At 43.1% G+C, this 16,124-nt stretch overlaps 1 protein-coding gene across 4 annotated transcripts in view; it reads right to left on the reverse strand.

The window, feature by feature from the left end:
• The window catches only part of rev3l (REV3 like, DNA directed polymerase zeta catalytic subunit), a 221,119-nt gene that overhangs the window by 99,161 nt on the left and 105,834 nt on the right, over positions 1–16,124 (reverse strand). For all 4 annotated transcript variants that reach the window (XM_078542603.1, XM_078542605.1, XM_078542602.1 and 1 more), the window contains exons 4-7: positions 11,775–11,935; positions 10,032–10,227; positions 4,809–4,903; positions 4,408–4,512 (exon numbers count right to left, since the gene is read on the reverse strand). In XM_078542603.1, coding sequence (XP_078398729.1) covers positions 4,408–4,512; positions 4,809–4,903; positions 10,032–10,227; positions 11,775–11,935 — 557 coding nt within the window. The remainder of the gene's footprint in view (positions 1–4,407; positions 4,513–4,808; positions 4,904–10,031; positions 10,228–11,774; positions 11,936–16,124) is intronic.

Consider the following 16,124-nt stretch of genomic DNA (forward strand, 5'->3'; position numbering starts at 1 on the left):
CTGCCAAGTTTTTGGCCACTCACTCAACCTATCTATATCCCCTTGCAGGTTCCTCATGTCCTCATCACAACATGCCCTTCCGCCTGTTTTTGTATCAGCAGCAAATTTGGATACATTACACTCTGTCCCCTCCTCCAAGTCATTAATATAGATAGTAAATAATTGAGGTCCTAGGATTGATCCTTGTGACACTCCACTAGTTACATCTTTCCAACCTGAAAAAGACCCATTAATCCCAACTCTCTGTCTTCAGTGTGTTAACCAATCCTCAATCCATGCTAATACATCACTCCCAATACCGTGAGCTCCTAACTTGTGCAATAACCTTTTATGTGGCACCTTATCGAATGCCTTCCAGAAATCCAAATACACTATATCTACCGGTTCCCTTTTATCAACTCTGCTTGTTACATCCTCAAAGAACACTAGCAAATTTGTCAAACATGATTGCCCTTTCACAAAACCATGTTGACTCTGTTTGACTGCGGTAAGCTTTTCTAAATGTCCTGCTATTTCTTCCTTAATAATGGACTCTAGCATTTTCCCCAAAGACAGATGTCAGGCTGGCTGGCCTATAGTTTCCTGCTTTTTTTCTCCTTCCCTTAGTGGTTTTACAATCCGCTGGGACCCTCCCAGAATCTAGTGAGTTCTGGAATATTTCAACCAATGCCTCCACTATCTCTGCAGCCACTTCCTTTAAAACCCTTGGATGCAGGCCATCAGGTCCTGGCAAAAACAAAAAATGCTGGAGAAACTCAGCAGGTCTGACAGCACCTGTGGAGAGAATGACAGAGTTAACGTTTCGAGTCCGTATGACTCTTCAGAGCAGTCCTGAGATGTCCAGAGCAGGTCCTGGCGACTTGCCTGCCTTTAGTCCCATTAGTTTGTCAAATACTTTGTCCCTCATGATAGAGACTGTTATAAGATCTTTCCTCCCATTAGCTCCTTGCTTATCTGATACCATTGGAATGTTTATAGTGTCCGCCATCGTGAAGGCCAACACAAAATATTGGTTTAAATTATCTACCAATTCCCTGCTCCCCGTTATCAATTCTCCAGTCATGTCCTCCAAGGGTCCCACGCTCACTTTAGCTACTCTTTCTTTTTATATGCCCGTAGAAGCTCTTGCTGTTACCTTTTATATTTCGTGCCAACTTGCTTTCATAATCAATTTTCTCCTTCTTTACTTAGCTTTTTAGTTTTCCGCTGCTGGTTCCTAAAATATTCCTAATCCTTTGGCCTACCACTAGTTTTCGCCACTTTGCATGCCTTAGTCTCGTCGAGTCCTTCTTTTTAACTGGGATAAATTTTTGCTGAGCGTTATGAAATGTCTGCCACAGCTCATCCACTGACCTTCCCCTTAGTCTATTTTCCCAGCTCACTTCAAAAAACTCTTTCTTCATACCTCTGTAATTGCCCTTATTTAAGTTGAGGACACTGGTTTGAGACCCGAGTTGCTTGCCCTCAAACTGAATTTGAAATTCTACCATGTTGTGATTGCTACCCGTTAGAGGATCTTTAACTACGAGATCTATTAACCCTACCTCATTACACATTCCTAGATTTAAAATAGCATGTTCCCAGGTAGGTTCTGCAATGTATTGCTCTAAGAAACAATCCATGCTGCACTCTACAAATTCATCTTCCATGTTACTCCTGCCAATTGGATTTGTCCAGTCAATATGCAGATTAAAATCACCCATGACAATTGTAGCGCCCATCTTACGCACCTCCATAATTTCCTGATTTATACTTTGTCCTACAGTGAGGCAACTCTTTGGGGGCCTATAGACGACTCCCACCTGTGACTTCTTCCCCTTGCTATTCTTATTTCCATCCAAACTGATTCCACATCATGATCTATTGCACCTATATCACTACTCACCACCGCACGGATACCTCCCTTTATTTACAAAGTTACCCCACCTCCTTTTCCTTTTTGTCTATTTTTCCAGAACATTGAATACCCTTGAATATCCCCAGTCTTGGTCACCCTGCAACCACATCTCTGCAATAGCCATCAAGTCATATCCATTTATTTCCATTTGTGCCATCAGCTCATCTGTCTTGTTACAAATGCTACATGCTTTCAGATAAAAAGCCTTAAGCTTTGACTTTTTACTATTATTACTCATTCTGGTTCTAATTTCTGCTGTACTCTTCTGCCCCTTCCTGTCACACTCATTATCGTTCACGTCTTCACTACCCTGTACCTCTGCTCTCTCGTTTCCTTTTGATTTTTTAGACTTCCCTTCAATTGAACCCTCCCCCCAACTAATTAGTTTAAAGTCCTATCTACAACTCTAGTTGTATGATTGCCAGGGCACTGGTCCTAGCATGGGCCCAATGGAACAGCTCTCTCCTTTCCCAGCACTGGTGCCTGTACCCCATGAATCGGAACCCATTTCTCCCACACCAATCTTTGAGCCACGTATTTACCTCTCTAATCTTATTTACCCTACGCCAATTTGCACATTGCTCAGGTAGTGATTCAGAGATTATTGCATTTGTGGTTCTGCTTTTTAATTTAGCCCCGAGCTGCTCATAGTCCCTCAGCAGAACCTCTTTCCTAGTCCTACCTATGCCGTTGGTACCTACGTGGACCACAACAACTGGATCCTTCCCCTCCCGCTCCAAGTTCCTCTGCAGCCCAGCAGAGATGTCCTTAACCTTGGCACCAGGTAGGCAACACAGCTCTCGGAACTCTGTCTTTGCTGCAGAGAACAGTATCTATTCCCCTAGCTATGCTATTCCCTATTACTACTACATTTCTCTTTTCTCCCCCTACTTGAGTGGCACCCTATACCATGGTGCTGTGGTCAGTTCGCTCATCCTCCCTGCAGCCTATGCCCTCATTCACACTGGAAGCAAGAACCTCATACCTATTGGACAAGGGCACTGGCTGAGGCCCCTCCAAAGCTAAATTCTGGATCCCCATACCTGCCTTACTTGCAGTCACACCTTCCCGTCCCTTACCATGGACCAAATTTGATGTAATTAATCTAAGGAGTGTGACTATCTCCTGAAATAGTGTCCAGGTAACTCTCCCCCTCCCTGATGTGTCGCAGTGTCTGCAGCTCGGACTCTAACTCATCAACTCTGGGCCGAATTTCCTCGAGCAGCCAACGCTTGCTACGGATGTGGACATCATGGATCGCACCAGCACCCACATCTACAGCTGCAACATATCACCTGCCCAGCCATCTCTATTTGATATAATTAATTAATTTGGATGTTAAATATTTTGAGTGAATTTCTTAACTGCAATGAAGGTTCACCAGACTGATTCCTGGGATAGCAGGATTGTCCTACAAGGAGGGATTGAGGAGGCTAGGCCTGTATTCTTTAGAGTTTTGGGGAATGAGAGGTGTTCTCATTGAAACATACAAAATTCTTACAGGACTCAAAGGGTAGATGCAGGAAGGATGTTTCCCCTGGCTGGGGAGTCCAGGGGCATAGTCTTAGAATAAGAGGCAGGCCATTTAGTACTATGTTGTGGAGGAATTTCTTCACTCAGAGGGTGGTGAATCTTTGGAATTCTTTACCCCAGAGGGCTGTGGAGGCTCAGTCATTGAGTATGTTAAAGTCAGAGATCGATAGATTTCTACATATTAAAGGCATCAAAGGATATGGGGAAAGTGTGGGAAAATTTCTCTATGGCCTTGCCCCTATCTCTCTAACTTCCACAATCCCTATAAATCTCAGTGTCCCTCAAACTCTGGCCTCGTGCACATCCGATTTTGAATGCTCCACCATTGGTGGTCATCCCTTCAGTTGCCTATCAGTTTTTACAATTCTCTCCCGAAATCTCTCTGCCTCTCTTTGCTCCATTAAGATGTCCCTACCTCTTTTGCCAAGCTTTTTGTCATCTGCCCTGAAATCTCCTTATGTGGCTCGGTGACAAATTTTGTTTGATAGTGCTCCTGTGAAATGCTTTGGGTGTTTTACTTTGTCCAAGGCGTAATATAAATACAAGCTGTTGTTGTTCATTATTGCACTCGTGAATTATTGTTTCATGATGTGAATATTTAACAATCTGGCTTGCAGTGAAATCCATGATATTGGAGTAGCTCAGCAGTCATCCAGATGCTCTTTTTAAACCTCCAGAGCCATGATTCCTCACTGGGCAAAACATTCAAACCCAATGACTAATGAGTTTTACAAATGGTCATTTAAGCTGACCTACACAACTCATCTTTCAACTGACAATCCAACTCCCTGTTATTTTTGCAGCAACGCAGGTAGAACATTGCAGAGGGAGAAGCGACAGAATTGAATGTTCTGGCATACATTTATAATGTTTTTGGTCTTTGCTCTTGTTATTTATGGATTAATCATGGGATTTCCTTGTTCTTACACATCAGGTACTAGTTACAGAAAGCTGTGCCTTTAAGTCACTGTGGTTACCCTGTGAATCAGGTGACTCAATCTGCGAGGGTATATTGTTTTCACGACGACGCTGCTTTTCATCATCCCATATGGCCTGCAAGCCAGGGTTTCTGCCAATCTGAGCTAGAAAAGAAAACAAAAAGAAAAATAGTCAACACCCCTGTCCCAAAGCCACCGACAGGGCCCCACCTCTAAATGAGAACATACAATGTTTTAATTTGGACCAGTGGGTATGCACTCAACTTCTAAAAATTAAACACAGTACCTGAAATCCTTAAGATATTTGGACATATTGCTTAACCAGCCTCCTCTGATCAAATACGTTTAAATAAATTACTGTTTCCACATAAAGCAAGTGTTATAGAAAAAAGCTAGAAAATTTTATTCTATCAGCCACGTGAAAATAATATTTATAATACCTTCAACCTCTGAACGATTTAATATATCGGCTGCAACGGCATCCACTTCAAGTTCACAGGTACTTTGTCGATCAATGTCCTCAAGCACTAAGGAACTGTAACGTAACCAAAAGTTGAATTAAAGCCTTGCACAAATGAGAATACTTTCATTATTTATTTATTCAATAAAACTGCACATCATTCACATACACTGGGATTAGTGCAAAGACAGTATTTTCAAACAGAAATAGCTGCAAATCACATCAGGCAGAAATTCAACATGAAGGCGCCATAGCATGAATGTAGCTAGCTTGGGACAGTTGTGTAAAAATACCAGTGGAAATAGGTTTCTACTGGAAAAACTTGGAAAAAAGATACTAGGAATGTTGTAAGGAGGCCAAGACCAAAGGTGAGGCAAGATAAAAGCACTGGCCAGAATAGCGCTCTGTTGCTGTTCAGAGAGTCATTTACGGCACAGGAGGCAGCCATTTGGCCCAACAAGCCAGCAACCCAGTCAATCCTACATCCCCACTCGATCCCATAGCCCCGCAAATGTATTTCCTTCAAGTGCCTATCCAATTTCATTTTGAAGTCATTCATTCTTTCAGGTTTCACCACCAATGTGGGCAGCGAGTTCATATTGAACACCCACATTTCCACAGCCTTAGGTAAGGAAAAAACACATTTGTTCCCCAAGCTTTTTCTTCAGCATTTCTTTTGGCTTTATTTTAAAATTTCACATCTACCGTGGATTTTTTTTTTAACAAAAAGATTTCGCTCGTCATCAGTGCATGCATCTTCCACTTCAAATCTCTTATAGCCACTGTCAATATATAATCACCACTTCTGCTCAAGTTAGAGTAGGCAGATCTGAACTGAGGTGTGAGCCTTAACCTTTCAAAACACAAAGCAGGTGGAGGATGGTGAAAACGGAAGTTCAAGAACAGTGCTCCATCATTCCCCAGATTCCTTTAGGCACCCCAAACCATACATTCCCCAAAAACTGTAGTCATCTTCCCATATGTCTCTTAATTCTAAGGCATTGAATAATTCATCAGATGCCAATAAAAAGGCTGGTGAGGAAGGAGTTTCGGCATAGTCAATATGAAGGGATAGGCAACAAATTAAGAAGAACCTCAAAGGTAATAATCTTTGCATTATTACCTGAGCCATGTGCAAATTGGTATAGGGCAAATAAGATTAGAGAGATGAATGCGTGGCTCAAAGACTGGTATGGGAGAAGAGGGTTCCGGTTTGTAGGGCACTGGCACCAGCACTGGAGAAATTGGGGCTGTACCATTGGGACGATCTACACCTGAACTATGCTAGGACTGAGGTTCTAGTGAGCTGCAGAGGGTAGACATAAATGGGTCTTTTTCTGGTTGGCTGAATGTAACAAGATGTGCCATTGGGCAAAATATTACACTCGGTGTGCGGGCACATGCCCGACATGCCCGAGTGTAAAATGACACGCGATGACGTCAGGCAGGCATCCTGACATCATCACGCAGTCTCGCGATATTTCATTTGGCGGGGGCGCACTGCAGTCAGCTGCACACCCGCCGACAATTGCTAGGCCTATTAAGGCCATTAAGAAGCTAATTAAATTCAAATTTACGCTGCCAGGTGGTTGGCGGGCAGGCAAAAAGGACAAGCGGCCTTTACATTTTTTAGGAAACCCCATCCACGGGTGGGATGAGGTTTCCTAAAGCAAATAAGCATCAAATAAAAATGTTATTTTTGAATTAAAAACATGTCCCAGCTCATGTGACAGTCAAATGAGGGGACATGTTTTATGACAATTTTATTTCCTTTATTTTTTTTAAAACAGCGCTTCATCTCCCTGAGGCAGCTCTGTGCCTCGGAGATTGAAGTGTTCTTTCGCACGCGTGTGTGAAAATAGCGCTAGGCCCGCTCGCCCTCCTCTTCTAAATGGTGAGGGACCGCAGAGCTCCGAGATGCAGAGGGATCTGGGTGTCCTGGTGCATTAATCACAAAAGGCTAGTATGCAGGTACAGCAGGTAATTAGGAGAGTTAATAGAATGTTATCATCTATTGTGAGGAGAATTGAATACAAAGGTAGGAAGGTTATGCTTCAGTTGTACACGGCCATTGGTGAGACCACATCTAGAGTACTGTGCACAGTATTGGTCTCCTTATTTAAGGAAGGATGTAAATATATTAGGGAAGGTTTACTAGACTAACACCAGAAATGGGCAGGTTGTCTTATGAGGAAAGGTTGAACAGGTTAGGCTTGTATCCAATGGAATTTAGAAGAATAAGAGTTGACTTGATCAAAGCCTTTAAGATAAGAGGGTTCTTGACAGGGTGGAACCTGGGGAGGCACAGTTTAAAAATAAGGGGCCGCTCATTTATGACAGTGATAAGGAGAAATTTTTTCTGAGTGTTTGGAACTCTGCTTCCACTGCCTTTTGAGAAAAAGAGTGTCTTTGGATATTTTTAAAGGCAGAGCTGGATAGATTCTTGATTAACAAGGGGCCGAAAGGTTATCGGGGTTAGCCAGGAGATTACAATCAGATCAGCCATGATCTTATTGTATGTTGGAATCAGCTTGAAGGGCTGAGTGGCCTACCCTTGCTCCTAGCTTATATGTCCGTATGACCTTGTTTCTGCCTTAAACATCAGTTAATTTCTATACTCTTGATGTTACAGCCAATTTCTGAACTTCCGTGCAATCAAATGGTGCACAGTATCACCATGCGCCTGTCAATTATCAGTCCATTTTAATGGAGGAAACCCTTGTTGTGGGTCATGATGACACAGTAGAAGAGAATTAAACTGAATGTGAAAGTACTCCAAAACAGAAGAGTAAATATAAGGAAGGCTTCCATTTGGAAAGATAGAGGAGACAAGAGGTGTTGGTAGTCCCAAAGTTAGTTCTAGCAATGTAGTGGGGAAGTTTTGGCTTGAAGTGCTGATTCAGGCATAAAACCTAAGAGAAAGAGGCCCAACACGATCTCTACTGGTCCACTCATGTCAGCCGGGAAACTGACAATAACTTTCCTGACTGCAGTCTAAAACTGAAGGTTCTTGTATTAGCAAAATTCCTGACCAGGCTACTCATTGGGAGTTTTGTGAAGTTCTGCCACTGCTGGCTTGGTCCAGGCACCCAACTGAAAGTTTGGTACTCAGATTCTGAGCACAAGCTGGGAAAATAAAAAGCAAAAGCAGTGGATTATAGAAGGCATTTCCTCAACACAAAACAGAGCTACTAAGTCTTGACTCTTCAAATGGACATAAAATGTCAAATGCCAAACAAGTCTTGGTTAACTTGCAATGAAATGCCTTTAGCACAGCAAAAGGTCCCTGGAATTGTTTAAAAATGAGACAGCAGGAAAAGGGGGAATGAAATAAAAGCACCAAATAGTTAGGAAAATGTGGATATGTGGCCAAAAGCATAGTTGAAACATACATTTGGAAGAGGGTTCTAAAGGTGGAGAGAAACTTAAAAGGAGAGAAGCAAGGGAAGAGAACTTTAAACTACAGGGCCATGAAAATAGCATTGCAAATGGTGCGATGGGAGGAAAGTGGAGCCAGCGGCATTGTTAGAAGAATAGAAGAAGGTGTGAGCTTGGAGCCAAAGCAACAGTTATAGAACTGGTTAATGCTTTGGAGGGATTCGTAAAATGGATAAATTAAAAACAACCTATGCACTGGAGGATGAGAAGCTAGTGGAAGCCAATGAAGATGGAAATAAGTGAAGAGCTATCCAATTTGGACTACTTAAATTCGAAAGCTGGACTGCTGGTGAATGGGAGGAGACTGAGCAAAGCCATCCTTCCGTCAAGAAAATTGCAACCAACTTAAACCAATGCTAAAGTGCCATCAGATGGAATTGACCAATTTCAGAACACAGTTAAAAAACAAACTTTTGAGAAAACAGCTAGCAGTTTCAAATACTTGGAGAAAAAGACTGAGAATAAAAGGTGGGGTTATGTACAGTGAAGGGTTGTCCAGAGTAGCTAACAAACTTCCACTCAAAAGCAAAGTACTGCAGATGCTGGAAATCTGAAATCAAACCAGAAAGTGTGGGAAACAGTAGGTCAGGCAACATCTGTGGAGGAAGGGAGTTATCATTTCAGTTCAATGACTTGAAACAAAAAACTCTCAAAGGACAGAACTCCTCAATTGAATGGCAGATCTATTGATGGAAATATATGGAAGGTAAACAAATATGGCTGAATAATACACAGTTTTGTCCAATACATCAGAAATCCTTAATAAAACAACAGAAAGGATCGTAAGAATGAACTTGTATATCAAGATGCTATGTTTCCCCATTAGGGTATACTAAGGAGCGAGTAACCAAGATCTGGCAACACTGCTCTTACTCCAAGCACTGCAAAAGTTGAGGAGGAGAAACCTGGGCAACTTTCTCTTTCAGGCTATCAGCAAGTTCCTGTCTTCTTCTCGGCTTAATTTCCCGGAATAAACTACTTGGATAAGTCAGAGGTGAAAACCTGAATCCTCTGAGGTGGCACACCTCAGAATTCCAAAACCACTCAATCTTTTTATTTTAGGAAAATGGCTCTCAATATTACCTAGGGCAATGTGGACATCACTGGAAAAGCCAGCAGTTTTGCCCAACCCTCACATCCTTTAAAAAGTACCTGGATGAGCACTTGGCACGTCATAACATTCAAGGCTATGGGCCAAGTGCTGGTAAATGGGATTAGGTAGGCAGGTCAGGTGTCTCTCACGTGTCGGTGCAGACTCGATGGGCCGAAGGGCCTCTTCTGCACTGTGAGATTCTGTGAACCCTAACTGCCCTCAAAAAAGTGGTGTGCCACTTTCTCAAACACAACTGAGAGACTGGGTAGGCCATTTCAGAGGTCAGTTAAAGGTCAACTACATGGGAGTCACATGGGTATGAATGGCAGATGATCTTCCCTAAAGGACTTAGTAAACCAGATCTTTTCTTCAACAGCTCAGCTTCATGGTCACCACTACTGATACTAGTTTTTTTTATTTAACTGAATTTAAATTTCCCAGCTGGCATGTTGGGATTTGATCTCATGTCTCTGGATCATTAGTCCAGGTTGCTGGATTACTAGACCAGTAACATAACCACAATGCTACTGTGCCCACTTCAAATAAGAAAATAATGTTTTACCCATGTATGGGTCAACACTGGAATCAGAATGAAGAGAAATGTAAAGCTGAAAGTCAAGTTAGGGTTTTTAAAAAAGGTGAAAAGCAAAACATTCTTAGTTGCTGGCTAACCTTGGTATGTTATCTTCCTCCCATCTTAAAAAGGAGCAAGTAAAGGACTTCTCTGTCAATGTTGGTGATCCGTTAGGCTTGGTAGAGATGGGGCTTTTCCGTGACTTTTCATTGTCTTTGCTACTTGTGCTGCTTAATTCTGAACCAGCTTTTTCAGAAGGGCATTTTTCAGGAGGGCATTTTCCATGTTGGTCACCTGTGGTTAGAAACCAAATCCCATTGAATTTGCCAGATCACCATAACCAAACACAAGTCATCAAACAAGGGAAAACAAGCTCGTCTCCTACTCCCTGGTAACTCTGATCACTCTAAGCACACCACAGGTATCTTTTTAAGATTGTAACATAGTAGCTTTTTCCTCCAGGGACTTGCAACTGAGGAAAACTACAGTGTAAACTGCTCGTTAATTATATATCAGTTGTGTTTAATTATAAGCAGGTAGAGAGCATTAATTGGTGTTTCAATTGAATACATATAAAGAGACACTGAAACTGTGGTATGATTGAGTTAGGAAGTTTCACTCTATAAACAAATGTTTGGCTGAATAAAAGATGGGTTGCAGTACCATCCTTCGCCAACTGGCTTTCTGAAGAGTAACACTACTCCTGTAGTGTGGTCACAGGGTCTTTGAGTAAAGAGTACAGGTGGGCTGACTGCATCTAATTTTTTGTGAAATGTCAAAGATTAAAAACTAACTGATTGACAGGATGCATGGGTACCTAGATGTGGTCTGACTGGGCACGCGGAAATGCATGCAAAATTGCCAATCTGCTCATTTGTCCCTCTATGGTTTTGTGTCTAAAACCGCTGTTTGCACCCTCTCCATGGGACCAACATAAGGCCTGGAGTTTGTTGCAAGGAATTGTAGATATGGTCTTGCACCATGCTGGTCAGTGCCATGTTGTGATAGGATTACTGTGTCTCATCACACCAGTTTTAAAATCACTTTCTGATGAGCTTGAAATGAGGGAAAAAGAGGATTTAGTTGGAAGAGAACATGTCACATCAGGTGGTCAAGCTTTGTACTGTTACAGCTCAGTGTTGAAGCATGACATCAGGCTAGAATGGACTTTTTCTATTCAGTGACGATTTTTGAGTATGGATTGCCTGTACCTATGCTTGAAAAGATTTACCTTACAATTTCACTATTCTCTCTAACAGTTACGTGGTTATGGGACAATAAAGGTGATGCAGAACAACCAAGTTAGATTTGAGCCAGTGTATTGGTTGGACACAGAAACAGGTTAGCCTACCTTGCTGCTTTTGACACTTAACTCTGCCAATGCCCATCGACATTATGTGAAAAGTTCAGCAGGTTCTTCTACCACAGAAGCACAATTTGGTTGGCATTGTCTACACAACTGTGTTGTGTATATTTACCTAGAAAGGAATCCTCAGGACATGCTTAACTGGATGAGTACTGAAACTACTCAGCAACATTCACAATGTACTTCCATATCAACTACACTTTGATTCGGATAACTTTGTAATTTTGTTAAGCTTCTGGGTACTCCCATTTCATACACCTGTCCCCAGCCAAATGTACAGAAGCACTGCACCCACAAGCTTTAGCCAATTCCACTCTATAAACAAAGACACCCAAGAAAATTCTTAACATCACAGAAACACCAAGAAGCACATTATTCAGAATCAACAAATCTCAGTGTTGACTATTCTTTATATTTTGCTATCTCCCACACTTATCCCAAGGCTCTTTTCTAAATGCCACTGATTGTAACTTACCTTTTCTTCGGGTTTTTCTGAATTTTACTGCTGCAAGTTGAATAAGATTCATTCCATACAGATTATGATCAATAAAGAGTTGCAGGAGGTACGGTAGATGAGCTTCATATGGCTGGTAGGATTTGTTCATAATAGCTCCTCCTTGTAACAACTCACAGACCCTAAGAAACAATACAAAACTTTTCATTATAGTCTAACCAAACTGATCAAAATGGACTTGGAATCTCAGTACTACAGTATTTTGATACCATATTGCTATAGCATTTTATTTTTCCAAATATTGCGCCTTTTGTGAAAATATTAGGAAATGGAAAAGTTTCCCCGTGAACACCGTCATAGCTACAACACTTCCAACACCTCCCACTTCCTTCCAGCCTTCACGAACTTAACAACCAAAACAAGAATCTGCAGGTAAATACCCTAAGTGCCCTCTGTACGCCAGTACGATCATTTTCCACATTGTCTACCCAACTAGCTTCTCAAATTAGAATGGCCATAACCAAATTAACACAATAAAGAAAGTGCGGTAGACTGAAGACTAGAGAAGTCTTCATTTCACAGAGGGTTCTCAAAACAGAGATGAGGGATGTTCTTGGCATATGTCTGGGATGGTTCCAAACACATGTCTCAAAGGCTCAATCCAGGCACCAACCCAATTGTTTAATTTTCATCATTAGGTAATGACACAATTCACCTTTGGCACTGTGTCAATTCTGAATAATTTAACAATTAACTAAAAGTTATATGCATAGCGCAACACTATTCAACTAATTCTTTTCTCAAAAATTAAAAATTAACACAATTAGAAAGTCTCAAAGGTGGATTTGAAAAAACGTCATGCATAACAAAGCAAAAAGCATTCTTTAAGTGCACTGATAAAACAAAATCTTTTTATCTATTTGTTCATGGGTGAGTGGCGCCAGCAAGGCCAGCATTTATTGGCCATACCTAACTGCCCTCAAGAAGGTGGTGGTGAGCTGCCTTCTTGAACCGTTGCAGTCCCTGTGGTGTAGGTACATCCACAGTGCTGTTAGGGAGGGAGTTCCAGGATTTTGACCCAGCAACAGTGAAGGTGATACATTTCCAAGTCAGGAGGGTGTGTGGCTTGGAGGGGAACATTTTTTAAAAATTCATTTATGGAATGTGGGCATCGCTGGCTAGGCCAGCATTAATTGCCCATTCCTAATTGGCCTTTCAGGTGGTTGCGTTCCCATGCATCTGCTGCCCTTGTCCTTCTAGAGGGTAGCGGTAGTGGGTTTGGAAGGAGTCTTGGTGAGTTCCTACAGTGCATCTTGTAGATGGTACACACTGATGCCACTATGCATCGGTACTGGAGGAAGGAAATGTTTTTGGATGGAGTGCTGAGCAAGTGGGCTGCTTTGTCCTGGATGGTGTCAAGCTTCTTGAGTGTTGTGGAAGCTGCACTCATCCAGGCAAGTGGACAGTATCCCATCACACTCCTGACTTGGGCCTTGTAGGTGGTGCACAGGCTTTGGGGAGTCAGGGGGTGAGTTACTCGCCACAGAATTCCTCGCCTCTGACCTGCTCTTGTAGCCACAGTATTAATATGGCTCGTCCAATTCAGTTTCTGAACAATAGTAACCCTCAAGATGTTGAATTTGGGAGATTCAGCGATAGTAATGCCATTGAATGTCAAGGGATGATGGTTGGATTCTCTGATGTTGGAGATGGTCATTGCCTGACATTTGTGCAGCATGAATGTTACTTGCCGCTTGTCGGCCAAAGCTTGGGTATTGTCCAGGTCTTGCTGCATTTGGACATGGACTGCTTCAGTATCTGAGGAGCCACGAATGGTGCAGAACTTATGGCAATCATTGGTGAAGCAGCTGAGGATGGTTGGACCTAGGACACTACCCTGAACCAAGGCTGTAATCAGGTCAGGAGCTGAGCAACCCTGGCAGGACCTAAATTGAGCGTTAGTGGGCAGGTTATTGCTAAGCAAGTGCCGCTTGATAGCACTTCCATCACTTTACAGATGATCGAGAGTGGACTGATGGGGCGGTAATTGACTGGGTTGGATTTGTCTTGCTTTTGTGTAGAGGACAGGCCTGGGCAATTTTCCACATTGCGAGGTTGATGCCAGTACTGCAGCTGTACTGGAACAATTTGTCGAGGGGCACGGCAAGTTCTGAAGCATAAGTCTTCAGTACTATTGCCGGAATACTGTCAGGGCCCAAAGTCTTTGCAGTATCCAGTGTCTTCAGCCGTTTCTTGATATCACTTGGGAGTGAATCGAATTGGCTGAAGACTGGCTCCCCAGGATCGAGGATAGGGATATTTTGTGGAACGAGGGGAGGGCCCTGGGACAGGCAGTCAGCAGCACCTAGAGGATCTAGTCTATCTGGAGGATCTAGCATCTAGTCTATACTCAAGTAGGAGTAAGGGTAAAATAAAAGCAAGGGTTAAGATATGTCTGGGAAGCTCAGTCCCATGATTTGCACATCCTGCGCTATGTGGGAAATCCTAGAGGCTCCTGGTGGTCTGGACAGCCATGTGTGCAAGAGGTGCCTCTGACTGGAGCAACTTGAGCTCCAGGTTTTGGAGCTTGAGTGGCAGCTGGGGGCACTACGGTGCATTCACGAGGCTGAGAGGTTCACGGATAGCACTTTTCAGGACGTGGTCACCCAGCAGTTTAGGAAGTGCAAGCAAAGAGGGAATGGGTGACCACCAGACAGAAGGGGACCAAGCAGGTAGTGAGGGAATCCCCTGAGTGCATCTCGCTTGCAAACCCTTTTTCGGCCTTGGAAAACGGAGAGAGTGACAGTTCCTCTGTGGAGGTCAACCAGAGCCAAGGCCATGGCACTGTGGGTGATCCAGCTGCTCAGGGGGAGGGAGGAATAAGTGTGGAAGGGCAATAGTGGTAGGAGTTTCATTAGTGAAGGGAATAGACAGGCGCTTCTGCGGCTGTAGACATGACTGCAGGATGGTATGTTGCCTCCCCAGTGCCAGGGTCAAGGATGTCACAGAACGGCTGCAGGGCATTCTGAAGGGGGAGGGTGAGCAGCCAGAGGTTGTGGTCCACGTTGGGACTGATGACAGGAAAAAGAGAGAAATGAGATCCTGCAAACAGACTTTAGGGAGTTAGGTAGGAAATTGAAAAGCAGGACTTCAAAAGGTAGTAATCTCTGGAGTAGTGAGTATTGGAACAGAAGGATAGAGCAGATGAATGCGTGGCTGGAAAGATGGTGCAGGAGGGAGGGCTTTAGATTCCTGGGGCATTGGGACAGTTTCTGGGGGAGGTGGGGCCTGTACAAGTTGGATGGCTTACATCTGAACAGGAACGGGACCAACATCCTCGCGGGGAGGTTTGCCAATACTGTTGGGACAGATTTAAACTAAATTGGTAGGGGGATGGTATACTGAAAAGTAGTTCAGAGGGAATTAGAAGTTAAAACGCTAGAGAGTCTGGAGGGCAGAGGAAATATAGGCCAGATAAGAAAGAAATTAGTGTAGCAAGGCTAAATGGAATATATTTTAATGCAAGGAGCCTGAGGAATAAGGCAGACCAAGCTGTGGTCACAGATAGGTATGTGGGAGTATAATATCATAGCTATGACCAAGACTTGGCTAAACGGGCAGGACTAGCAGCTCAACATTCCTGGTTATAGGGTATTCAGACTAGGGTATTCAGATGAGATAGAGGAGATAGAGGGGAGGGGTCATCACAATACTGATCAAGGAATCAATTATCGCAGTGAGGAGGGATGATATCTTGGAAGGATCATCAAATGGGGCCATACAGGTAGAAGTAAAAAAACACAGAAGGGGCAAACATGCTGTTGGGTGTGTACTATAGGCCCCCAAACAGTCAGGGAGAGATAGAGGATCAAATATGTAATCAAATTTCAGGAGAAGATTGATAAGGTAGGGGATTTTAACAAGACCAAATATTAACCGGGGTAGTTTTAGTGTGCAAGATAGTGAGGGAGCAAAATTCTTAAGTTGCATCCAGGAGAACCTTTTTTAGCCAGTACGTAGAAAGCTCAAGGGAGGGGGCAGTTCTGGACCTAATATTTGGAAATGAGCCCGGGCAGGTGGAAGGCATATCAGTAGGGGGGCATTTTGGAGATAGTGACCAAAGCTCAGTTAGATTTAAAATAGTTATGGAAAAGGGTACATTGGGCCAGGAATAGAAATTCTAAACTGGGGAAAGGCTAATTTTACTAAGCTGAGATACAATTGGCCCAAGTGGACTGGGAGCAGCTGCTTGCAGATAAAACAGTGTCAGAGCAGTGGGAGGCATTCATGGAGCAAATGGTGAGAGTATAGGGCAAATATGTTCCTGTAAAGACAGAGGGTGGGGGGGCAAGTCTTGAGAACCCTGGATGT

Source organism: Cetorhinus maximus, chromosome 5, assembly GCF_964194155.1.
Source record: "Cetorhinus maximus chromosome 5, sCetMax3.hap1.1, whole genome shotgun sequence".
Lineage (NCBI taxonomy): Eukaryota > Metazoa > Chordata > Chondrichthyes > Lamniformes > Cetorhinidae > Cetorhinus > Cetorhinus maximus.